General features: G+C 40.6%; 1 protein-coding gene across 2 annotated transcripts in view; it reads right to left on the bottom strand.

The window, feature by feature from the left end:
- itga8 (integrin, alpha 8) overlaps nt 1-27,959 on the bottom strand; it is a 284,139-nt gene that overhangs the window by 232,430 nt on the left and 23,750 nt on the right. For both annotated transcript variants that reach the window (XM_069914329.1, XM_069914330.1), the window contains exon 7: nt 12,573-12,698. In XM_069914329.1, the coding sequence (XP_069770430.1) occupies nt 12,573-12,698 (126 nt within the window). The remainder of the gene's footprint in view (nt 1-12,572; nt 12,699-27,959) is intronic.

A 27,959-nucleotide genomic window follows, 5' to 3' on the forward strand; every position in this document is an offset into this window, starting at 1 on the left:
TGTTAAATTATATATATTTTCAAAAATCTAAACTTGCATTGGAATGATCTATTTGGGACAATTTGCAAATTAAATGATTTGAGTAAAGATATTTTATGCAATGTTGCCTTTGTAAATATGTTAACTTTCACCAGGATAACACGATAATTTTCTTGTTTAATTAGTAGCAGATGATAAATGTCTAGCCCTGATTAGACCTACAAATAAAATATGTGCTTCATTTCACATAATTAGAAACTTTGGGGTTCTGTAAAAATAAGAATATGCAATGCACTGTAAATGTTAGATTAATCCAATTTTTGTTTTCTTAGAATCAATACTAACTAAAAGTATTTTATCTACATCTCCAACAACTGAGACCCAACTACTCTGTGAGATTTTTCTAATTTCAAAAGTACAGTAAGAATAGTGAAAATATATACAAAATTCAGAGGTAGTCATCTGAAATTGAAGCAAAGGATCATATAATGTTCTTTTGATGATCCATTTTCCGGATAGTGGAACCAGAATTCATTCAGAATTACTGAAGGAGAAACCGACAGCTCATTGGAATCAAAGCTGCAGGATTTTTCTCACTCTCTGTCACAGGGCAATTCAGATCAGATTAAAGTGCCTCTTTATGTCACCTCCAGTTCCTTTCCCTCACTCAACTCAAATCTATCTCCTCTTGAATCTTCTGCTGGTTTCTCCTTGTTATTTGTAGCATTAGGACAGTTTTCCTCATTCTTAAATGCATTGTTAGTGTTGGGATCAGCAATAAGCTTCTAAATTGTGGTTTCTATATTGATGTAAAAAGAACATTTAAACACTCCATGAAAGAGAAAGGACATGATAATGATGACCCATGGAACCCTGTTTCCAATCACAAAAATTCTCCGCAACTACAATCCTTTCGTTTCCTCCCATGAAGCCAATTTTTAACCCAACAAGCTTGTACTTTCCTATCAATCAGATTTTGTCATACGTTAAAATCCAGTAATTTACATCAAATGCTCTATCTTCAGAATGCCTTTAACTTTTCAAAATAAATTAATTACATTTTCCAAAGTACCCTTAATGAAAGCCCTCACTGACTTTACTTGATTAACCCATGATGCTCTAAATTCAAGCAGTCCGCCAGAAATTTCCTGACAATTTGCCTATTTTGACATCGGGCAAACCAGTCAGCATACCTGACAAAGTGCCCAAGCCCAAAACATTGGTAACCCATTACATCCTATGGATGCAACATGTCCTCCTGAGTTTCTCCAGCATATTTGTGTATTGCACTTGACCCCAGCATCTACAGACTTGCTTGTTTAACTCTGATTACTCCATCTTTCTCTTTCGCCTTTGTCAAACAACAGTGCTACATCACAAGTCATCAGGTTTATTGGAACTCTGCCAATAGCTAAAGAATATCGTAGCACTCTCAACTCATAGAAAGATCCAAGGATATATTTTACGTGAGCCTTGTAATTTATTCACTTTCACAGATAACTCCATCCATTTACAAGGATGGCACGGTTGGCATCGCGGTTAGCACAACAGCATCAGCGATCAGGACCGGGGTTCAAATCCCATGCTGTCTGTAAGGAGTTTGTATGTTCTCCCCTGGGGGCTCCAGTTTCCTTCCACCATTCAAAACATACCGAGGTTTGTAGTTTGTAAATTGTAGAGTGTAAATTGGACAGCATGGGCTTGTGGGCTGAAATAGTCTGTTACTGAGCTGTATGTCTGAATTTAAATTTAAAATTTATAACTCAAATTATATATCTGAGATATTCTCCATCTTCAGTAAACATACTTTCTCCTCCACTGCCATTAATAGCTCTCACTTGCATCTCCTCTATTTCCTGCACATCTGCCCTGGCCCTTTCCCACCCACGCCAATCCCACCCACCCCAATCCCACCCTGTAGATGTCACAAGGACAGTTTCCCTAGTTCTCCCTTCCACATCATCAGCCTTTGTATTCAACATATCATTCTCTGCAATTTTTCCCACCTACAATGGTATCCCACCACCAGACATACCTTCCCCTCCCCACTTTCCCTCAGGATCACTTCCTCCACTACTCCCAAATCCACTCAGGTCTTCCCATCAATCACCCCACGGTACCCACCTCTGTGATCGCAACCTACACTTGCACTTACACCTCCTCCTCCCTCACCACTATTTTGGGCCAAAGCAGACTTTCCCAGTGAAGCAACCCTTCACCTGTAAATCTGCAGTGCTCCCGATGTGGCCCCCATTACATTGGGGAGACTAGACACGGTTTGGGAGATCACTTCATTGAGCACCTTTGCTCTTTCTGCTGCAGCAGCAAAGGTCTCCAAGTATCCAACCACTTCAATTCACACCCCACTACCACACTGATATGTCTGTCTATGTATACTGCTAAGTTAAGGCCACTTGCAAATTGGAGGAAACACTTTATATTGTATCTTGGCAGTCTCTACCAGAAGGCATTAATATCAATCTTCGTTAACTCCCTCCCCTGGTCTCTCTTTCCCTCATCTCTCTGTTTCCCTTCCTGCGGTTCCCTACCCCTTTATCTTCCTTCCCATACTCTCCCATCACATCAGCTTCTACCCTCCACCTGAATCCTCCTTTCACCTGTTATCCTGTGCTCTTTCCCTTCCCTGCATGATTTTATTCATGCTTCTGTCTGATTTTCAGCGATCAAAATAAGGGCCCAGGCCGGAAATGTCGACTACCTTTAGCGTTCTATGAATGCTTCATGATCGCTGGATTTCTCCTGCAATGTTGTGTACTGCTCGAGACCCCAGAATCTGCTGATTTCCTTGTTTAACTTCCTTTATGTGTCCTTTCTGTCTTTCCTTCAATGTCAGTGCTTTTATCAGCCCCCTCTTTTATGAAAGATAAATGCAAAGAAGGGAGAATGAAAACAAAAATCGCTTTTTAAAACAGAATATTTTCCTCCATATTGAAAAGATTTAATGTTACAGTTGGCATGGCAGTGAATGCCATGCTTTTATTGTACCAGCAATCTGGGTTCAAATTCGGCGCTGTCTGTAAGAAATTCATATGTTCTTCCCATGTCTGTGTGGGTTTCCGCCAAGTACTTCGGTTTCCCCCCACATTCCAAAGACATATGGAATTAGTAGGTTAGTTGGTCACATGGATGTAATTGGGCAGCAAGGACACATGGGCTGGAAGGGCCTGTTACTGTGTTGTAATCTCTAAACAATTGTGTGCCACGATCAAAAAACACGTTATTTCATAGTTCAACATAGATGTTTTTGACAAAAGACTATTGAAGAGTAGCTGTTTTAAAAATAAATTTTATACCTGTAATAAAGAAAAACAGGAAGTTCCAGAAATACTGAGTACTTGGAAGAATCTGAAGAGCAAATTGGTATGGAAAGTCACCAACCTGAACTTGATACATTATCAATAACTTCAAAAGACTGGAAGTTACCAGATGACAGGCTTTTATTCCCATAAGGCTGAATGTGCACTCATGTTGCTGGTCCGATTCCAGGGTTCGTAATGGAGGACAGACTTGGGTGTAACCACCTTTATTGGGGAATTCCAGGGGGGGGGGGGCGGGGGAGTCATAAGAATAGTCAGCAGGGAGGCGGGCCACAGAGACCGTACAAATGGAGCAAATAGCATTACTGTGGATACACCACATTCATCCCCTCTTTTAAAAGAAAGCCCAGCGGGGCAGAGTGGGTTCAGTGTCCAACACAAATTCAGCTGGTCTAATGGTCTTTTCTGTCTCTGGGACCGTCGTAGTGCCATCTGCAACTCAGCTGCCAGTTCCTGGGCAACGTGATGCATGTTGGCAGTTTGTGTGTCCTGTCACTGGGGTGAGGTAGCTGGGGCAGGGGTCAGGGTAGGGTACCGGGGTATGTAGTGGTTGATCATGGTAGTAGAGCTCACAGGGTGATCAGTAGCAGTCTCAGGATCTCCCACACACGCCAGATCCCGGACAGAGACCTTGTCCTCGTGCCTTTCCGGGTACGTCACATAGGCATATTGTGGGTCAAAGTGGAGGAGATGGACCTTCTCGACCAGTGGGTTGGTCTTATGGCATCACCCATGCCTCTGGAGCAGGATTGGTCCTGAGGACATCAACCAGGATGGCAGCATGGTCCCTGACATGGACTTCCTGGGGAAGGAAAATATTTGTCCATAGTGTAGTATTGGTGGCCATACACAGAAGGGATCCAATCGTGTGGAATGCCTCAGGGAGGACCTCTTGCCAATGGGAATGGGCAGGCCTTTTGATTTCACAGCTAGTAGGACTGCCGTCCAAATGGTGGCATTCTCCCTTTCCACCTGGGGTTGTAACTGGTGATTCTGCTAATAGTGATGCACCACGCCAACAGGTGCTGATGCAACTCGTCTCTCATGAAGGAGGACCTCTGGTTGCTATGGATGTAGCTCGGGTACCCGAATAGGGTAAACATGTTGTGCAGTGCCTTTATGACTGTGGTCGTGGTCATGAAGGAGATGGCAAATGGGAACCAGGAGTACTCATCAACGACACTGAGGAAGTACATATTTCAGTTCGAGGAAGGCAGGGAACTCTTGAAATTCATGCTTAGGTGTTCAAAGAGGCAGGTACCCTTGTTCAGAAGTGACTTGTCGAGCCGGTAAAAGTGTAGTTTGCACACAGCACAGACCCAGCAGGTTCTGGTCAGCATTCTGACATCGTCAATGGAATAGGGAAGGTTTCGGGCTTTGACAAAGTGAAAAAGCCTGGTGACCCCTGGGTGGCAGAGGTCATCGTGGAGGGCTTGGAGACGGTCGGACAGCATGCTGGTGCACGTTCCCTGGGACAGGACATCTGAAAGATCATTTAGCTTCCCAGGCTGGTACAAGATGTCATAGTTATAGGTGAAGAGTTTGATTCTCCACCTCAGAACCTTGTTATTCTTGATTTTACACCACTGATTATTATTAAACATAAAAGTGGCTGCATGTTGGTCAGTCAGCAGGGTAAATTGTTTGCCAGCTATGTAGTGCCTTTAGTGCTCCACTGACTCAACAATAGCCTGGGCCTCCTTCTCGATGGTAGAGTGCTGGAACTCAGGGCCATGGAAGGTGTGAGAGAAAAACGCCACAGGTCTGGCCACTTGGTTAATGGTAGCAGCTAGGGCAAAGTCAGAGGCTTCACTATCCACCTGGAATGGGGGGAATTCATCCATGGCATGCACTGTGGCCTTGGAGAAGTCTCCTTTGATCCAGATGAAGGTCATCGGAGCCTCTGCCGATGGGGGAAGGAGATAGCTTTCAACAGGGTCCGGGCCTTGTTGCGTAGTTGTAATACGAGAAGAACCCCAGGCACTTTTTCAGGGCTTTTAGGCTGTGGAAAAGTGGGACCAATGACTCCATGTTCCATGATGCAGCTGAGGATACCCAAGTGTGATGTGCGGAACACACAGTTGTTTTTATTATAGGTGAAGTTGAGTGCCTTGGCTGTTTGTAGGAATTTTTCTAGGTTTGCGTAGTGGTCCTGCAGGTCATGGCCCTAGATGGTGACATTATCCAAATGGGGAAACATGGCCTTGAGCCCGAGCTGGTCCACCATCCAGTCCATTTCCCTCTGAAAAATGGAGACTCCACTGCTGACTCCGAAGGGGACCCATAGGAAGTGATAGAAGCAGCCATTCACCTCGAATGCAGTGTACTGGCGGTCCTCTGGGCAGATAGGATGGTATGCCAACTTTAGGTCGATGTGGAGAATTCCCAGGATTAGGCTATCTGATTCAACATGTCAGAAATGCGGGGAAGGGGGTACACATCCAGCTGTGTGAAGCGGTTGATGGTTTGACTGTAGTCAATCACCACACAGAGTTTTTCCCTGTTTTCGACCACCATGACCTGGGCTCTCCAGTGTCTAGTACTAGGTTCAATGATCCCCTCAGCTAGAAGCCATTTCACCTATGACCTGATAAATGCCCTGAGTCCTGTGCTGTTTCACCTGCTCTTAGTTGTGACAGGCTTACAGTCAGGGGTGAGATTGGTGAACAAGGGCGGGTGAGATATCTGGAGGGTGGACAGCCTGTAGGTTGGGTACAATAGGCAGATCACAGCTTACTGCTTGGGTACGTGCAGAGGGGAGGGTGGGCAGTTTAAAAACTGGTGGTTGCAGACCGTGAGGGGAGGATGGGGCCTGTCGATCTCCATAGTGACGTTCTCAAGATGTCCAACCCCAGTATCACGGGCACATAGAGCTGTGGCATTATAAGCAGCTTAAAGTTTTTATACTTCATGTCATGAATGGTCAGTGTCACTATGCAGTAGCTGCAGATCACTGCCGAGTGGGATTTGGAGGCCATAGATATCTTGCAACATGCCAAGCTCACCACAAGGGAATGGTTCTACATAGTATAGGGGTGTACAAAACTCTCCGTGCTCCCGCTATCAAAGAGACAGTTCATTAAGCGACCATTTACCTCCACGTCCATCATTGAATTGGCGAGCTAGTAAAGGCTATCCTAGTTGAGTGTGAAAGATGCCAGTGTTAGGTCATTCTCAAAGTTGCTGTCTGATCTGGATCAGTAAGGTGGCACCCGCAATTCGGGCCGGGTAAGATGGCAACCTCCATGGCACACACACAGTGCTGTTGCTCAGGGGCGGAAGTGATGCCAGAAGTGACGCTGGCTAGGATGGCGGCTGCCTCTACTGCCCACACGTGGCTCTGCTAGGGAAGGGAGAAGGTCTGGACTTAGAAACTTTTGCATAGTGTCCCTCCTTCCACATCCTGAGCATACCACTACCTTGACTGGGCAGCGCTTTCAGGGGTGCTTCTGTTGGCTGCAGAAGTAGCACTTCAGGTGCCGTGTGGCGGCGGCCTGGGACACCACGTACCAAGATGACAGCACTAGCATCCCCCACAAAGCGCCCGTGTTGTTGGAGGAGTACAAGTCAATGTTACAGAGGGATACATCCAACATTTTGGATATCTTGAAGGCCCTCTGCAAGGTCAGTTCATCCTATTTTAGCAGCCGCTGTCGAATATAATCTGATTAGATGCTTGCTATACAGGCGTTCCAGATGAGCTCATCTGTATAGACATTTGCAGTAATATCTCTGTAACAGAGGCTCGCCAGAGTTCACGCATGACCCAAAAGTATTCTTCGAGGGGCTAACCAAGTTGCTGCTTGTGAGTGGCCAGGAGATTTATTATGTAGACCTCATTGGTCTTAGGCCTGTACTGGCTTTGGAGCTGGTTCATTGCCTTTTCGTATGTAATGCAGGCCCTGATCACTACGTAGGCACAGTGGTCGACCTGTGATCCTAGTAGATGCAGCTTGTTGTCGTTTGATCCCACGACTTGAGTGGAGGTTTGCAGAAAGTCATTGAAGAAGCATAGCCAGCGTGCAAATTGATTTGGGGTTTCTGGTGATTGCAGATCGAAGTCTAGCTTGTCCAGCCTCAGCAACTTGTCCATTGCGATTTAAAAAATTATGGGAATAAAATTAATATGCTATCAATAACTCCAAAAGACTGGAAGTTACCAGACGACAGGCTGTTATTCCCACTTGACTAAACGTGCACTTATGTTGCTGGCCCAATTCCAGGGTTCGTACTGGAGGACGGACTTGGGTATAACCACCTTTATTAGGGAATTCCAAGGGGAGGAATCACAGGGTTAATCAGCAGGGAGGCAGGCCAGCGATACATACAGAGACAGTACAAATGGAGCAAAATAGCATCCTAGGCTACTCATGGCACAACAGAGTCACAAACGTCCAAGTCCTGGAGAAGACTGAAAGTACGGACCTCTACTCAATCATCCGCGCTCACTGCCTGCGGTGGGCTGGCCACATTGTCTATATGGAGGACAGCCGATTCCCCAAAGATGTCCTCTATGGTGGGCAACCAGATGCTCCCTGCCAGGTTGGCCGCCCACGTCTTCGCTACAAGCTCGATCTCCAGTCTTTCCATGTCAACTATACTGACTGGGAGGACCTCACTAAGAGAAAAAAAAATTGTTCCATGATTCGCAGTGGCACATCGCAATGTGCCAACAACTACAAAAAGTTCTGTGAGGGCAGAAGAAGAGCTACAAGGCACCATGTTCATCTTCGCTCACGAAGGGATGGGCCATGATGATGGAGAAACAATGGTTCTACTTCTTTCTCCTCAGAGACTAGGACCTGCTATGCATTTCCATTATTTGTTTTTATTTCAAATTTAGGGGATCTATCATTTTCTGTCTCACTTACACTTGCAGTGATTGTCTCAAGAAACATCCTTAGGCTCTCTGTGATATTCAATGTTGAAAAAAGCTGAGTGAGGCAGTAGCAACACATAAACCTTGCCTAAATGTCATCCTTTTCTCTAATCTATAGTAGTACCATACCTTACCAGTTCAATTCAACACTGCAAGTAAAATACCATTCATAAGCGTCAGCTCAAAAGTGCAATGGTTGATTCAATTCAACAAAGCAACAGCTGTCTCTGTTTAGCTGCAGAAATACTCCACTCAATTTGCTGTGTAAATACAAGTGCTGATCCTTTGAATACATCTCTTTTGAAGAGCAGATCATTTTAACATGGTGCTCCCTTTACATCTTAAGATTGTTGCACATCTGGTGGCCAATGTTATCCCAAAGTTTCACACAGCAATTCATAAAATTCCTTGCCTGGTTTATTTAATTTAACAGTCACTTTGTAGCATCTATCTAGACCCCAAAGTAACCAAATCTCCCCCAAATGAGGTTTCACAACTGGGAGCTGACACAAAATGATTGGAGGAAATGTACTTTACATCTGTTCCATTGCAGAGCATTTGACAAAACTACTACACCACAGACTAAGTAATAATGACAACTTATAGAATCAAAAGGCTCATACAGAACCCTTTACATCACCACAGAAACCAATATACACTATAAAGATGTGATGTTTGGTTTTAATAGTTGTGATGAATCTGGTATTATTATTTATTTATGGTTTTATGTAGTTTATATTGTTATTAACGAGCCTGCAGCTGACGTGGATATTTACCCCTCCATAAATCTTCGTCCGCAAAGCCAAGCCAAAGAAGAAGAAGGAGATGCACCAATATCTGGACTGGGATTTTTTTAAAATTTAGACATACAGCACAGTAACAGGCACTTGAAGCCCCAGTACACCAATTAACCTACAAGCCCTGTAGGATCTTGAAGGATGGGACAAAACTGGAACACCCAGAAGAAACCCACGCAGACGTGGAGAAAACGTAAAAACTCCTTACAGACAGCACCTGATTCCAAGACAGGTCGCTGGGACTGTAATAGCATTGTGCTAACCATTACAATACCATGCCACTGGTCATATTGAAACAATGTTATTCAATACTGTATTAATTTAATGTCAATTACTACAAGCAAGACCAAAAACATTTAAGAGGGAGCACTGAATAAATACTTTCATGTGGCACGTGAAGAATCATGTTCTAGGTTCAACAGTCATCAATATATTTTTACCGCATAAAAATTGCCACTGCAACAATATTCAGAGCAAGATGCGAAAGAGAAATATTGACAACACTGGGGAAGAGGTGAGGGGACATTTTTTGATGACCCAGTGAATTGCCCAAGATCATCAGTAAGCTGCCCCTGGACCACACTCTTATCTACAGAGTGTCCCAGACATTGTAGAAAATGCATTTAAAGTAACTAAAACAAATAAAAAGGTAAATAGTCATTACATCTCACTGACTTCAATGCCCACTGACCTGATGCCAACTGTAATCTGGCAAGGGTCATCAGTAGATTTCCCAATTTCTAGGATTGGAAATCTGAGGAAGTCTGTTCTCCATGAGGAGTTTGTGATTGGGGCCTTTAGCTGGTTAAGAGTGCAAAAAGGGCAACTGCAAACATATTTATTGACTACTCAGTGGAACTTGATAAATGATGATTCATGAAACTACCAACTAAATGCTGTATATGCACACATTTGGAGTCTGTGACCTTAAAATGGCATAAAGATATCCAAAAAGAAACATTTCAGGGTAACGCATTGGGCCACTCTCCTCAATAACACATTGTCTGATTTGGATAATGATGAGGGGATTGACCTATCAGGGACAAGCAACAGCATTCATGTCTCTGGCACAGAGATTGGCCCTTTGGCTCTGAAGGATAATGTAGAAAAGAAGCGAGTTGTAGTAGATAAGGAGTTCAATGGTTAGGCGAATAGATAGGACATTTTATTAATGAAATTGAGACTCCTGGGTGATATGTTGCCTCCAAGGAGTCAGAGGTGTCTTGGATTCATAACCAGGAGAGTAAGCAGCAAGAGATGTCATGGTCCATGTAGGGACCAATACCATGGGTAGCAGGTGTCACATTTGTGGCCCGAAATGTGAAGTTAATAAAACATCGAACACAAGTTTTATCAGGTAAACTTCTCAGTGTCTTTATTTTCCAGTTTCCTTTGTTCTCCTGCTTGTGTTCTTATCTCTCTCTCATACCACGTGACTTCCGGTACATCTCATACATATTCATTATCATGACAGCAGGGTGACAAGGTGCTGCAAAGTGAGTTAAGGGAGACATGTGCCAAGTTAAAAGAATGGACTTTTTTGCTCATCCCTTGAAGAAGGGTTCAGGCCATAATGTTGTTTATTTACCTTTACCGCATAAGGACACTGCAAGACCTGTTGAGATCCTAAAGCATTTCTGTGTTTTTACTACCATGTCAGCATCTGCAGACTTTTGTGTTTCACTTCAAGAAAGTTTCCTTAATCAATATAACAAGCTCCCAAATGGGAGAGCAATACTGAATATCCTAATGGGGAATGAGACAGGGCAGGCGATGGAAGTGTGTATAAGGGGGGAACACTTGGACCCAGTGATCATAATTCCATTATTTTCAAGATAAATATGGAAAGAAATTATAGTCCTCGGGTTGCTATCTAAAATAGAGAAAGGCCAATTTTGATGGCATCAGAAAAGATCTGGCAAGATTGGATTGGGACAGGTTGTTATCTGGCAATGGTGTGCTGATTAAGTGGGGGACCTTCAAAGTACAGAGTTTGCATGTTCCTATCAGAATTAAAGGAAGGAGCAGTAGGTATAGGAAACCTTGGTTTTTGAGAGAAATTGAGGCCCTGGTAAAGATGAAGAAGTAGGTGTGTTGTAAGTTTTGGCAGCAAAGCAAGGAATGAATGAGGCACTTAAGGAGTATAAGAAGGAAATCAGGAGAGCTAAAGGAAAGCTTAGGGTTGCTCTGAGATACAAGGTGATGGAAAATCCCAAGGATTTCTATAGATATATTAAGAGCAAAAGGCTAGCAAGGGACAAAATTGGTCCCCTTGAACATCAGAGTCAGTTTGTTGATGCACGCCAAAAGAGATGGAAGAGATAATATAAGTTTTTGTTTCCCATTTCTATTTACCTGGGAGATAGACAAAAAGTCTATAGAACTGAGGCAAAATAGCAGTCAGGTCTTGGACCCTATACTGATTACAGATTGCTTCCTGTCGTGAGGCAAATAAGGGAGGACCAGGCTACTGCAGAAATTGCAAGAACCCCAGCAGAGGTATTTAAGACAGACATAGAATTCCTTGAATGAGGCTTCACAGGTAAACAGACATGTAAAGAGAGCTTTTAGCACAATGGCCTTCATAGATCTAAGTATTGAGCACAGGAGATGTTATTTTGAAGTTGTATAAGACATTGGTGAGGCGAAATTTTGGAACATTGATTGCAAATTTTGGACAACTGCTTACAAGAAATATATCAATATGATCAAAAGTGTGCAGAGAATATTTACAAGGATTTTGCCAGGATTTAAGGAGCTGAATTATTGGGAAATGTCGAATGGGTTGTGAATTTATTCCAAGGAGCATTGAATGGAATATTTGATGGTGGTATACAACATTAGGAGGTGTTACATTATGAGTAAATGCGTGCATGCCTTTTCCAATGAGGTTGGGTGAGTCAAGAATGAGATGACATGGGCTAAGGGTGAAAGGTGAAATGTTTAAGGTGATCATTGGGGGGAAATCACCAGAAGGTGGTGAGAGGGTAGAATAAGCTGTCAGCAGAGATGATGGATGCAAGTTAAAATTTGACATTCAAAATAAATTTGGATAGGTGCATGGATGGGAGGGGTGTGGAGGATCCAGGTGTAGGTCGATGGGAATGGTTGGATAAATAGTTCAGCACAAAGAAGTTAGGCCAAAGAACCTGTTTGTGTGCTGTATTTTCTACATGGTTCTTTCTTTTTTAACACAAATAAAACCTTCAGCCCATTGGTCATTATATATAAGATTGACAGAAATCAATGAGTTATTACAAACATCGATAAGTCCAAATCAGATTCTAAATATTCATTCCATGAATGATGAATGATTATCTAGAAACCAAAACGCAAGACTTAAATGGTGCTTAAATAATGACAGCTTATAGAATCAAAAGGCTCATACAGAACACTTTACTTCACCACAGAAACCAATGTACACTATGAAGATAATTTTAATACTGTATGTAATGACTAACCAAGGTTGCTCGAAAGGCTGAACAGCTTTTTCCTGAGTTATTGACTGTGAATTCAATTTTTGAGGTTATCCTCAAAATGTATGAATGTTAGTTTTCATTAGTGCAAGGCAAATCTCACCTAGGTAGCTATCGTCGTAATCTGCAGGAGCCACTCCACTCTGCCGTTCTCCATTCACTCGCCACTGCAAGTTTCTGAAGTTATATCCATTTACAATTTCAAAGGTATCAGCAGTGATCACCTGACCTGTGTCCAAAAAAAAGTTAAGGTACAAATGAAGCAAAAGGGTACTTAATTCAAATATTATTTTAAATTTTAAATTTTCAAAATATTCATTGTTAGAAACCCCACAATTCACATGATAATACAGCCCCATTTTTGGTTCTGCTATTGAACTGGTGAAGTCTGAAGAAAAATTCATTGTAAAAATGTTTTTAATATTTCTAGTGTCTGTCATGAATCTAGAGTAAAATTAATCTGAATAATGTTTATTTACTTACATTTATACCCAAGGATAATGCTCAAATTACCCTCAGGTTTATTATTAAGACAAAGTTGCAAACAATCTCCAATACTTTTCAGTGAAACTCAAGCACTATAACTTAGTTGCAGAGAAATGTATGATCACTTTGCTAGAAGGAATAAAAGACCATAACCATATAACCATTTACGGAGCACAAACAGGCCATGTTGGCCTTTCGAGTCCGCACCGGTTCACTGATTTTGTGCGCCCTCTTCAGGCATTGGTCCCGGTAGATCTTCATTCAATAACAATGGACAAATTCAATGCAGGTGGAATCAGTCGTAGAAATGTTAAAAGTTCATTCAATGTTTCCCCAACTTCATGCAGGATACAGGAAATCTCTCTTGTCAATCATACCCTACCATCTTTTCCCAAAGTTTATCATGTCTCCCCTCATCCTTCTAACTCCATTGCATTTAATTCCAGTCTTTCTTTTTCTAAATAGGCAAATTGTTCAGAAATAAAAGGTGTAAAGTGTCTTGGGAGTCCTCATGCAAGATTCTCTAAAGGGAAAATTACAGGTGGGGTCAATGGTGAGAAAGGCAAATGCAATGCTATCAATCATTTCAACATAAATGTAATGTTGAGGCTCTATATAACATAACATAACATAACAATTACAGCACGGAAACAGGCCATTAGGCCCTTCTAGTCCGCACCGAACCAAACACCCCTTTCTAATCCCACCTCCCTGCACAATGCCCATAACCCTCCATCTTCCTCTCATCCATATACCTGTCCAACCTTTTCTTAAATAATACAATTGACTCCGCCGCCACTATTTCTCCCGGAAGATCATTCCACACAGCTACCACTCTCTGAGTAAAGAAGTTCCCCCTCATGTTACCTCTAAACCTCTGCCCCTTAATTCTTAACTCATGTCCTCTTGTTTTAAACTTTCCTCCTCTTAACGGAAATAGTCTATCCACATCCATTCTGTCTATCCCTTTCATAATCTTAAATACTTCTATCAAATCCCCTCTCAACCTTCTACGCTCCAAAGAATAAAGACCCAATCTGTCCAATCTCTCCCCATACTCCAGGTGCTTAAACCCAGGCAACATTCTGGTAAACCTTCTCTGCACTCTCTCCACTCTGTTTATATCCTTCCTATAATTAGGCGACCAGAACTGCACACAGAACTCCAAATTAGGCCGCACCAACGCCTTATACAATCTCAACATCACCTCCCAACTCCTATATTCCATGCAATGATTGATAAAGGCCAGCATACTAAAAGCCTTCTTCACCACCCTATTCACGTGAGTTTCTACCTTCAGGGAACGATGTACCGTCACTCCTAAATCTTTCTGCTCTTCTGTATTCCTCAATGCTCTCCCATTTACCACATATGTCCTATTCTGATTCTTCTTACCAAAATGAAGCACCTCACACTTATCAGCATTAAATTCCATCTGCCATTTTTCAGCCCACTTTTCTAAGCAGCCCAAATCCCTCTGCAATCCTTGAAAACCTTCTTCATTATCCACTATTCCACCTATCTTAGTATCGTCTGCATATTTACTAATCCGATTCACCACCCCATCATCTAGATCATTAATGTATATAACGAACAACAATGGGCCCAATACAGATCCTTGAGGCACACCACTGGTCACCGGCCTCCAACCTGACAGACAATTATCCACTACCACTCTCTGGCCTCTCCCTTTCAGCCAATGTTCAATCCATTTGACTATCTCAAAATTTATACCTAAAGACTGCACCTTCCTAACTAACCTTCCATGTGGTACCTTATCGAAGGCCTTACTGAAGTCCATATAGACAACATCCACTGCGCTACCCTCATCCACATTCCTAGTCACCTCTTCAAAAAATTCAATCAGATTGGTCAAACATGACCTTCCTCCCACAAATCCATGTTGAGTGCTCCTGATCAGACCCTGTCTATCCAGATGTTTATAAGTACTATCTCTAAGAATTTTCTCCATTAATTTACCTACCACAGACGTCAAACTTACAGGCCGATAGTTGCCAGGCTTCCTCCTTGAACCCTTTTTAAATAACGGAACCACATGCGCAATGCGCCAATCCTCCGGCACTATCCCCATATCTAATGACATTTGAAAAATTACCGCCAGAGCCTCTGCTATTTCCTCCTTCACTTCTCTCAATGTCCCGGAGACTTATCCACCTTTATATTCTTCAAAAGCCTTAAAACTACACCTTTTGTAATCTCTATATTCCCCATATTTACCCAATTTGCTTTTTTTATCCCACATCTCCCAATATCCTTCTCCTTAGTGAATACTGAAGAAAAGAAACTGTTCAATATCTTCCCCATTTCTCTAGGTTCCACACACAGTTTTCCACTCTGATTTTCTAAGGGACCAATTTTGTCTCTAGCTTTCCTCTTACCATTAACATATTTGTAGAACTCTTTTGGATTAGTTTTCACCCTGCTTGCCATAGTTTTCTCGTACCTTCTTTTAGCTTTCCTAATTCCTCTCTTAAGATTCCTCTTACATTCAATGTATCTTTCAAACATCTCCTTAACTCCATGCTTCTTATATCTAATGTGGCATTGGTCAGGCCACACTTGGGAGTATTGTGGGCAGTTTTGGGTTCCTTATCTAAGGAAAAAAATGCTGGCATTAGAGAAGGTCCCTATGATAAATGGGTCTTCATAGGAAGAGTTTTGATGCCTGTTTTTGCTGGAATTTATGATGGAAAGGCTTGGATATTGCCCACCTGGTCCTTAATAAGGCCTTTGACAAGGTACCACATGGGAGTTAGGTTAGCAAGGTTGAGATGCTCAGTATTTACGGTGAGGTTAACTGATTCAACGTTGGCTCCACAGGAGAAGCCAGAGAGTGACAGGAGATGATTTGTTCTCAGACTGGAAGCCTGTGACTAGTGTTGTGCCTCAGGGATCAGTGCTAGGACCATTGTTGTTTGTCATCTACCGTATATACACGTGTAATAGTTGAATTTTGTGGATAAATCTTTAAGAGTAAAATTTAAGGGGTGAACTATTACATGCATGCTACTTTTGACTGCAATTAGTACCTGCATCATTTGAGAAATTGGGAGCTTGGATGGAAGGGAGAGTGGCCAGAAATGGGTGGTAAGTCTCCATTCAGGGTATTTGGAGCTTGGATGAGCAGGCAGCTGAGGTGGAGGGAGCTCTAATGGGAAGGGCAGCTGAGGCGAGGGTCCGCGTTCGGAGTTCGGATCAGCAGGCTGCCGGCGCCTCAGCAAGAGTCTGTGGTTGGGGCATCGGGAGCTTTGTTGGGTGAGCAGGCAGGACCAAAAATAGGGGGGGGGGTCAGCGGGCTGCCGGCACCTCGGCAAGAGTCTGTGGTTGGGGCATCGGGAGCTTTGTTGGGTGAGCAGCCAGGACCAAAAATAGGGGGGGGGTCAGCGGGCTGCCGGCACCTCGGCAAGAGTCTGTGGTTGGGGCATCGGGAGCTTTGTTGGGTGAGCAGGCAGGACCAAAAATAGGGGGGGGGGGGGGGGACTTGACTTCTACATGTGATATGTGAAAAATGCCAGTTTAAAAAAAAATCTTTTATCAATATATGGTAATTGATGATCTGGATGATAAGGTGGTAAATTGAATCAGCAAGTTTGCAAATGACACTAAGTTTGGAGGTGTGGTGGACAGTGAGGAAGGTTTTCAAAACTTGCAGAGGGATCTGGACCAGCTGGAAAAATGAGGTGAAAAATGAATGATAGATTTTAATGCCAACAAGTGTGAGGTCTTGGATTTTGGAAGGACAAAACAAGGTAGGACCTACACAGTAATTCCGAGGGCACTGAGCAGTACAGTAGAACAGAGAGATCTGGGAATACAGATACACAATTCCCTGAAAGTGGTGTCACAGGTAGATAGGGTTATAGAGAGAGCATTTGGCATATTGGCCTTCATAAATCAAAGTATTGAGTACAGGAGTTGGGATGTTATTATAAAGTTGTGTAAGACATTGGTGAGGCCACATTTGGAGTATTGTGTGCAGTTTTGGTCACTTAACAACAGGAAAGATATCAATAAGATTGAAAGAGTGTAGAGAAAAATTGCTGGCACTTCAGGAACTGAGTTACAGAGAAAGGGTAAGCGAATTAGGATTTTATTCCCTGGAGCGTAGAAGAATGAGGGGTGATTTGATCAATATACACCAAATTATGAAGGGTATTGATAGAGTAAATGCATGAAGGCATTTTCTACTGAGGTTAGATGAGATACAAACCAGAGGACATGGGTTAAGGGTGAAAGGGGAAAATTTTAGGAGGAACATTAGGGTGAACTGCTTCACACAAAGAGTAGTGGGAGAGTGGTATGAGTTTCCATCTGAAGCGGTGAATGCAGGCTCAATTTTAACATTTAGAGGAATTTGGGCAGGTACATAGATGGGAGAGGTATGGAGGGGTATGAACTGGGTGAAGGCAAGCGGGACTAGGCAGAATAATAGTTTAAATCAGACTGGAAGGCTTGAATGGCTTGTTTTCTGTGCTGTAACGTTCTATATTTCTATGGTTCTATGATGGGGGAGGAACCTCATTGAAACCTTTCTTTCTTTCTTTCTTTGGCTTGGCTTCGTGGACTAAGATTTATGGAGGGGTAATGTCCACGTCTGCTGAAGGCTTGTTGGTGACTGACAAGTCCGATGCGGGACAGGCAGGCACGGTTGCAATGGTTGCAAGGGAAAATTGGTTGGTTGGGGTTGGGTGTTGGGTTTTTCCTCCTTTGTCTTTTGTCAGTGAGGTGGGCTCTGCGGTCTTCTTCAAAGGAGGTTGCTGCCCGCCGAACTGTAAGTGCCAACATGCACGGTTGGAGGCGAGATCAGCCCACTGGTGGTGGTCAATGTGGCAGGCACCAAGAGATTTCTTTAAGCAGTCCTTGTACCTCTTCTTTGGTGCACCTCTGTCTCGGTGGCCAGTGGAGAGTTCACCATATAACACGATCTTGGGAAGGCAATGGTCCTCCATTCTGGAGACGTGACCCACCCAGCACAGTTGGGTCTTCAGCAGCATGGATTCGATGCTTGCAGACTCTGCCAGCTCGAGTACTTCGATGTTGGTGATGAAGTCATTCCAATGAATGTTGAGGATGGAACAGAGACAGCACTGATAGAAGAGTTCTAGGAGCCGTAGGTGATGCCGGTAGAGGACCCATGATTCGGAGCTGAACAGGAGCGTGGGTATGACAACGGCTCTGTACACGCTGATCTTTGTATGCTTCTTCAGGTGGTTGTTTTTCCAGTCTCTTTTGTGTAGTCTTCCAAAGGCATTATTTGCCTTGGCGAGTCTGTTGTCTATCTCTTTGTCAATCCTTGCATCAGATGAAATGGTGCAGCTGAGGTATGTAAACTGGTTGACCGTTTTGAGTTCTGTGTGCCCGATGGAGATGTGGGGGGGGGGGGGCTGGTAGTCATGGTGGGGAGCTGGCTGATGGAGGACCTCAGTTTTCTTCAGGCTGACTTCCAGGCCAAACATTTTGGCAGTTTCCGCAAAACAGGACGTCATGCGCTGGAGAGCTGGCTCTGAATGGGCAACTAAAGCGGCATCGTCTGCAAAGAGTAGTTCACAGACAAGTTGCTCTTGTCTCTTGGTGTCTTGGAAACCTAATGAATACTGAAAGGACTCGATAAAGTTGACATCAAGAGGATTTTTCCTGAGGTGGGAGAGTCTACGATGAAATGGCACAGCTTCAGAATACAAAAATTCCTCTTTAGAACAGAGATGAGGAGGAATTTATTTAGCAAGAGGGTGATAAATCTATGTAATTCATTGCCACGGACAAATGCGGAGGCCAAGTCATTAGGTACATTTAATACAGAATCGAGGGTTAAGGGTAAAAGGAATGAGAATAGGGTAGTAAATCAGCCTTTCTCCCAGTGGGTAGGTTTTCCAGAGCCGTTGGGGAGTGTTTAAACTAGATGGCAGGAGGATGGGAACCAGAATGTGAAGTGTTTAAATAGGGCAGAAAAAACACAAGTAGATAGATACACTGTATAGCAAGATTGTGCGGAAGGATAGACAGTCAATAGGCAAAATTGCAAGCATAAGACTAAGGATTTAACTTGGGATACTTTAGAAACAACATTGATAAAGTTGATGAATACAGCTCCAAGGGTCTTGTATTTCAATGTATACATTATAAGGAATAAGATTGATGATGTTGGACTGCAGCAGGAAGTGGGCAAGTATGAAATTGTGGGCATCATTGAGTCGTGGCTGAAAGAAGACCACAGTCGGGAACTAAATATCGATGGATACAGGAAGGTATGCAGAGGGGATGGGGTGGTTCTTCTGGTTAAAAATGTCATTAAGTATTTGGAGGATGGAACTATTGGATCAAAATATATAGAATGCCTTTGAGCAGAATTTTTTAAAAACTGTAAAGGTTAACAGACCCTGATGGGAGTTGCATACAGTCCTCCAAACAATAGCCAGGATGTGGATCAGTAAGTTTGTAGATGGCATTAAGACTAGAGGCACTGTGAACAGTGAGGAAGGTTTTCACAGCTTGCAGAGGAATTTGGATCAGCTGGAAAAATGGGATGAAAAATGGCAGATGGAATTTAATGCAGACAAGTACGAGGTGTTGCATTTTGGAAGGACAAAACACTAAAGGACATATACGGCAAGTGGTAAGGCACTGAGTAGTGCGGTAGAACAGAGGGATCTGAGAATACCAATATCTAATACAACCTTACCATAACATCCCAATTCCCATTCTTAATACTTTGATATATGAAGGCTCTCTTTATTACCCTATCCACCCATGATGCCACTTTTATGGAATTATGTATCTGTATTCCCAGATCCCTCTGTTCTACCATATTCCTCCGTGCCCTACCATTTTATACTGAGGTTAGGAGAGATTAAAAGCTACAGAATATAGGTTAAGGGTGAAACAGGAAAAGTTTATAGGGAGCATTGGGGAAATTTCTGGACACAGAGTGGTGGGAGTCTGGAATAAGCTGCTTGCTGATTTAGTAAATGCAGGCTTAATTTTGACATTTTAGAATAAATTGAACAGGTACAGGATAGGAGTGGTATGGAGGGATATGGTCCAGGTGCAGGTCAGTGGGACTAGGCAGAATAATAATGTGGCATAGACTAGATTCTGTGCTGTAATATTCAATGGTTTCGATGATTCTAAATAACAAAGTATTTGATGCTTATATTAACATGAGAGAAGAACTTGCAGAATTTGTCAGGAAGTCTGCAATCTTCTCTTTTATCTTTGACTTGCTCAAAGAATACTTTCAATCCATCATAAACATTACAATTGTTTCTGACAAAGAAATCAGATAAATACCATGAAAAAGTGACATTATGCATAATAACAAAAGCTGTGTCACTGCCAGAGTATAAAAGGTTACACTTGAAAATTGAGAGGCCTGATGCCTGCCACCAGTTATGTTAAAATCTTTCAGTTTATACACTGAATTATGGATTATTTTTTGCAAGAAATTATCTAGGGGAAAAGGATGGAGAGAGCGTGCTTGCATAAACAACCTTTACAAGAGTGGAAGAGCTTTCAAAATGTATACTACGTCATTAGATCTTTAGTGAAGGAATCCAAATGTGTTAAGGTTTACTTTAATTCCAAATCATCAAACATTTTGGAACAATAAATCAGAAACAAGCCAGCTCAGTCTCAGTACTTGCAAACCTAGTTAAAACCATACAACACTTCAGCACGGAAACCAGCCATTTGGCCCATCTAGTCCATGCCAAAATATTATTCTGCCTTGTCCCATTGACCTGCATATCCTTCCATATCCTTCCCATCCATGTACCTCTTCAAATTTCTCTCAAATCTCAAAGTCAAGCCTGTATTTTCCATTTTCCATTTCAACTGGCAGCTCATTCCACACTCCTCATCGCTCACTGTGTGAAGTTTCCCCCAAACATCTCGCCTTTCACCCTTAATCCACATTCTCTAGTTCATGTTCACCTGAAACAAGAACTCAGTGGAAAAAGCCTGCTTTCATCTATTCTATATGTACCCCTCATCTTTTTTACACTGCCTCCATACTTCAATCAAATCTCTCCTCATTCTCTGACATTCCAGGGAATAAAATGCTAATCTTTCCCTGTAATTCAGTTCCTCAAATCCTGGGAACACCCTTGTAAGTCTTCTCTGCACTCTTTCAATTTTATTGGTTCTTTCCTAGATTTAATCGTTGAATTGATCAAACATACAATATCTCATATTTGCACTTAGAACATAACAAGTGAGATTCTTGTTTTCGATGTGATAAGACGGCCAATAATTTTTTGCATACTGTTTGGCTTTGTGATCGATTGCAACAGTTTTGGAAAGGTATTCAATCTATTTTTAACAGTTTATATAATATTCATCTTGTATTAGATCCCGATATATTTTTATTAGGGAACATGCAATCATTAATTGATTTAGGTTTAGAGGATTATCGGATTTCCTTTATCTATTTAGCTTTAATCATGGCTAAGAAATGTATAGCACTTACTTGGAAAGATAAAAATATACTAACTTTAGATAAGTGGTATTTGGAGATGAAATTTTGTTTGACTATGGAAAGGATATCTTTTTCAATTCAGGATAAGATGTCTTTTTATAAGTTAAAGTGGACTCCGTTTGCTAATTATATGCATTTAAGTTTGATTTAAATATATGTTTAAGCATGATATTTTAGTATTGATAAAACATTTTTTTTGTTGTTAGAATTTTTTTTAGGTTTTTATCTCTTTTTTTGTAAGTGGGTATTTTTTTTTTCCATATATAATATTGTTAATTTTATTAACTCTTCACTCTTTATTTTAGGGGGGAGGGCTGGACTAATTTTAAGTTAGATTACTAATATTGTGTTACAATTAACGGGGGGGGGGTTATTTTGTGTAGTTTTCTGATGTAATATTGTAATCATACCATTTTAATTTTTTTTTATTTTTCTTTAAATGTAATTCTCTATTCTATTCATGTTATAAAATTTTAAATAAAGCCTTCAAAAAAAAGAACATAACAAGTGGGAGCAGGAGAGGCCATTCGGCCCACCAAAATGTTCTGTCATTCCACAAGATCAAGCTGTGAACTCATCTTCAAAAATCTTTATCTTAAATGTACTGAATGAGGCAGCCTCCACTAGTTCAGTGGACAGAGAATTACACAGATTCGCTAATCTCTGGAAGAAGCATTTCCTTTCATCGTTGTCTTAAATCCATTCATGGATCTAATGTCCCTTAGGTGTAGTATCACCAGCCAGTGAAAACAACTTGCCTTCAATTTTTTTTAAAAATCTATTCCTTTCATATATTTTAGGTTTCTGAAAGATTCCCCTCAACTTTTCAAATCTCCACTCAGTATATTCTTGGTTACTCAATCTCTCTTCATAAGACATCCCTTCATTTCTAGCATCAACCTGTTGACCTTCCTCTACACTGGCTTCAAAGCCAGTATATCAACAGTAAGTACCGTTTTACCAGAACTTCCCTGCTCCTAAATTCATCCCTCTGGTAATGAAGACCAAAGATCCATTTGGCTTGATTACCTGTTGCATCTGGAACCTGGCCTTTGGCAATTCATATATAAGCATGCCCAGATCTTTCTGCACAACTGCATACTACAATTTTACATCATACAAATAATTGTCCAATCTACTATCTTCCTGTCTAAACTGGATGGCCTCCCATTCACTGATACTGCTTTGCATCTACCAGAACTATGCCCATTCACTTAACTTTCATACAATTTGCTTTACCACACAATTTGGTGTCATCAGCAAACTTAGATGTGCCTGCTTACAAGGTTCCAGTATCTGCAATGATGGCACTGATAAAAGCAAAAGAATATCATCCAATGAAATGTACAAATATAGCAGCAAATTATTGTCATAGAACAAATGCAAAATCTGAAGTCTTAAATGGAATCAAAATTAGCCCGAGATAGATGCAAAATATCATTATCCTGGTCGATATCCACTGTAAATATGTCCAATTAAAATATCAAATTGCTTAATTACCAAAACAAATTGCATGTATCTTCACTTGCATGTCTAAGCTAAGGCCAGAATGAAAGTAATTCTGGAAGTACTACGTTATGCATTCACCATAAAGGATGTTTTCAATGCAAGGGACTGCACACCACTGGAACTAATATCTTTGGCTTGGCTTCATGGACGAAGATTTATGGAGGGGTATGTCCAGGTCTGCTGCAGGCTCGTTGGTGACTGACAAGTCCGATGCGGGACAGGCAGGCACGGTTGCAGCGGTTGCAAGGGAAAATTGGTGGGTTGGGTGTTGGGTTTTTCCTCCTTTGTCTTTTGTCAGTGAGGTGGGCTCTGTGCTCTTCTTCAAAGGAGGTTGCTGCCCACCGAACTGCGAGGCGCCAAGATGCACGGTTGGAGGCGAGATCAGCCCACTGGCAGTGGTCAATGTGGCAGGCATCAAGAGATTTCTTTGAGCAGTCCTTGTACCTCTTCTTTGGTGCACCTCTGTCTCGGTGGCCAGTGTACATACCACCAGTGGCAAAGGCAGCAAGCAAAATGACCAAGATAAAAGGATGTTCAACTCGTGAACATAGACAAGTAAATTCAGACATTCATCAATGTTGATGGGTAAATAAATAAAAAATAGCCTGCTGGGGGAGCTCGCCATCTGTTAGGGGGAGGAGGGAAGGAATTATCAGCATCGAGTCAAGACCCAGCATCATGGCTGAGAGTGGAGAGGAAGCAAGCCAGCAATAAAGAGAGAGGGATGAGGCAGGTGGGCCAAGAATAATACATTAAAAATGTAATACCATAAGGCAAACAAAGTCATCCTGAGCAATGCCCAATGCCCCTAACAATAGGAAAGAGACATGCAAAAGAGGGTCCCTTCAGAGACACTGAGTGTTTCCCTGGATTCGCATCCAGCCTTCCCACAGCCTCTGCAGCCTGTGAGGGTCCTTCAGTCACTGAGCCCCTCATTAGTCTGTTGCCGTGGACACCATCCTGTAAGTTATCTCATGTACTTCTCCTTTTCAACAGGAGGTGAGGTGGGGGAAGGTGTTGGTGTCTGGTGCCCTGTCCCGGTACCTAATGAAGGTATTTCCACAATGCTGGTGTGGAAGAGACCACAGGATTTTGACCCAGCAAGGACCTGAAATAGATTCCACATCAGGTTTTTTAAAAAACTTTATTTATTCATTCAAAAAACTAATAATATGACATATACAGCAATTAAACATGAACATTTTTAAAATATATATATGAAAAGAGAAAAAAAAGGAAAAAGATCCCCCCCCCTTCAGCCAACTCTCCTAAGGAGAGCCATAAAAAAAGAAAAAAAGAAATATTAAAAAAAAGTTAAATATACATATTAAAATCTAATCAATATAAATTGAAATGTAAATATTCCGAATATAACAGCCACTTATTAATAAAAAAATAATTATGTGAAACATACATAATTTTTCCCATTATTAAGCAATATTTCATCTCATTATGCCATCTATTAATATCAATCATATTTGTATCTTTCCACGTACTAGCAATATATTTTTTCGCTACGGATAAAGCTAAATATACAAAAGCAAGCTGAAACTTATCTAGTCCCAAGCCTTTCAGAAGTTGCAAACTACCCAATAAAAATACTGTTGGATCTAAAACTATAATCTTATACAAATATTCTAAAAATGATTGAATTTTCTTCCAAAAAGATTGTATACATGACAAAACAGCATGAAAAAAATTCCAACTGTATCACATCTAAAACACAAATCTGATTCATTAAAACCATATTTTTAAAATTTTTTCAGGTGTCAAATATAATTGATGTAAAAATTGTAATTAATCATTGCATAACATGCATTTATCAATCTAGTTACACTATCATAACAAATATCTAACCAATCCTCTTCAGAAAAAGTGAAACCAATATCCGCTTCCCATTTAATTTTAGATCTATCCCAACCCTTTTTATCCATGCCATCCTGTAATATTTGATACATAAATGAAATATAACCCTTCTCTGGTACCTTCGTAAGAAAAGTCTCAAATTTAGTCATTTTAGGTAAAATCATATCTCTACCAAACATATATTTTACCAAAGATCGAATTTGATAATAAAGAAATAAAGAATTCTTATCAATACCAAAATCTTCCCTCATCTGATTAAAAGATAAAACACTTACCCCCTTTAAAACAATCTCCCAAATTTTCCACACCTTTAAATCTCCAATGCAATAAACTTTATGTATTGAAAAAGAAATAAGTTGATTATTATACAACGGAGTCAAAGCCAATAATTTACCCCTAGAACCTATCATTTTATTTTTCTTTATCCACAACTTCATTAAATGTTTTAATATAGGCACATTATATTGTTGTAACAAATTTATATTCCACCTAAACAAAAATTGATGTGTTTCAAATTCAAAAATACTTGCCATCTCAATTTTAGCCCAACTAGGAGGCTGTACCAAATCCATCAATGAACTAATAAATTTAAGTTGGGCTGCCTCATAAAATTTTGAAAATGTGGTAAACGTAATCCCCCTAACTCACATTTCCAAGTTAATTTAATCAAAGCTACTCTCGAAAGTTTACCCCACCATAAAAACTCCCTAACCATTTTATTTAAATCTCAAAAAATTATTATCAAGTAAAAACGGAATAAATTGAGACAAATATTGTATACATGGAAAGATAGTCATCTTTATTGTATTTATCCTTCCCATTAAATTAATAGGTAAATCTTTCCATTTAATCAAATTAGTTTTAATTTTTTTCATTAATGGAGCATAATTTAATTTATATAAAGATTGATAATTAACATTCAAAATTATACCCAGATATTTAATTCGATCAGTCCACTTAAAATTAATAATATTCTTATAAATTGAATAAACTCCTTCACTTATCAGTAATATTTCACTTTTTTCTCCAATTAACTTTATATCCAGAAAGACGTCCATATTGTATTAAACATTCCTTCAAATGCAAAAGTGACTGAGCTGGATTTGTTAAATACACCAATACGTCATCAGCAAATAAATTAATTTATGTTCCTCATCTAAAACTTTCATACCTTGTATCTGTGTATTTTGTCTTATCAACTGTGCTAAAGGTTCAATCACTAACGCAAACAAAGCTGGTGATAAAGGTCAACCTCGACGAGTTGATCGAGTTAACTTAAAAGATTCTGAATTCAAACCATTCGTCAATAATCTAGCTACCGGTTTACTATATACAGCCCTAATCCGATCAATAAAAGAAGGACCAAACTTAAATTTCTCCAAAACTTAAAAAAAAATCCATTCAACTCTATCAAATGCTTTTTCTGCATGTAAGGATATTACCATCGGATTATCTAAAGATTGTCGAAATCTATTAATCAAACTAATCACTCGCAAAATATTATCTGAAGCATATCTATTCTTTATAAAACATGTTTGATCAATATGTATCAACTTTGGTAAAAATTTAGTCAATCTATTTGCTAATACTTTAGCTATTATTTTATAATCTACATTTAACAATGAAATTGGTCTATATGAAGATACCTTCAAAGGATCTCTATCTTTTTGAGGAATTACTGTAATTAAAGCACTAGAACAAGACTCAGGTAAATCATAATATTCTCCAACTTGATGTAATACATCCCCAAACATTGTAGATAAATCATCATTAAAAAATTTATAAAATTCATCCGAAAAGCCATCATCACCAGGCGATTTACCGTTTGGCATTTCCAGCAAAGCCATTTTAATTTCTGAATCAGTAAATGATTCTTCTAACTCCTGTATATCTCCATCCTCTAATATCGGTAAATTCAACTGTGATAAAAAAAATCAATCGATCCAGTTTCCTGTTTTCCTTCAGATGTATATAACTTTTTATAAAATGAATAAAATTCATCATTAATCTCATGAGGTTTATAAGTAATAAGAGAATTCCGTCTAACAGCATTAATAGTCCTCGATATCTGTTCTTTCTTTAATTGCCACGCCAATACCTTGTGTGCTTTCTCTCCTCATTCGTAATACCGTTGTTTAGTCCTATTAATCACACATTCAAATTGCAGAGGGACTTGGGAGTGCTTGTGCATGAATCGCACAAAGTTAGGTTGCAGGTGCAGCAGGTTATTAAGAAGGCAAATGGAATGTTGGCCTTCATTGCTAGAGGAATTGAATTCAGGAGTAGGGAGGTAATGTTGCAACTGTATAAGGTACTGGTGAGACTACACCTGGAGTACTGTGTCCAGTTCTGGTCTCCATATTTGAGGAAGGCTTTGGAGATGGTCCAGAGGAGGTTTACTAGGTTGATCCCTGGGATGAAGGGGTTGACTTATGATGAAAGATTAAATCGTCTAGGATTGTATTCGCTCGAGTTCAGAAGAATGAGAGGAGATCTTATAGAAACATATAGGATTATGAAGGGTATTGATAGGATAGATGTAGGAAGGTTTTTTGAGCTGGCCGGGGAACTAAAAAGAGAGGACACAATCTCAAGATTCGGGGGAGTAGATTTAGGACAGAGATGAGCAAAAATAGGTTTTCCCAGAGGGTAGTGAATGTTTGGAATTCTCTAACCAGGGAGGCTGCCTCATTAAACATTTTTAAAATTTGGTTAGATAAATTTTTACATGATAGAGGAATTAGGGGATATGGAGAGAAGGCAGGTAGGTGGAGTTAGGTCATAAATTAGATCAGCCATGATCTTAATGAATGGCGGAGCAGGCTCAATGGGCCATTTTTGGCCTACTCCTGTTCCTACTTCCTATGTTCCTATGTTCCTATAAGATTGCAAGGTATTATTTTTCAATTTCAACTTTGATAATTCTATTTTCTGATCTTCTGTAGCATCTTTCTGAAATTCCTTTTCTAACTCACCGATCTGTTTCTCTAATTCAAGATTCTGATTTAATCGATTCTTTTTTTATTTTAAAAGTATAACTAATTATTTGTCCTCTCAAATAGGCTTTCATAGCATCCCATAATACAAACTTACTTTGAACAGATTTAGAATTTTCTTTCAAAAAAAATTAATTTG

Source organism: Narcine bancroftii, chromosome 1 (genome assembly GCF_036971445.1).
Source record: "Narcine bancroftii isolate sNarBan1 chromosome 1, sNarBan1.hap1, whole genome shotgun sequence".
Taxonomy (NCBI): Eukaryota; Metazoa; Chordata; class Chondrichthyes; order Torpediniformes; family Narcinidae; genus Narcine; species Narcine bancroftii.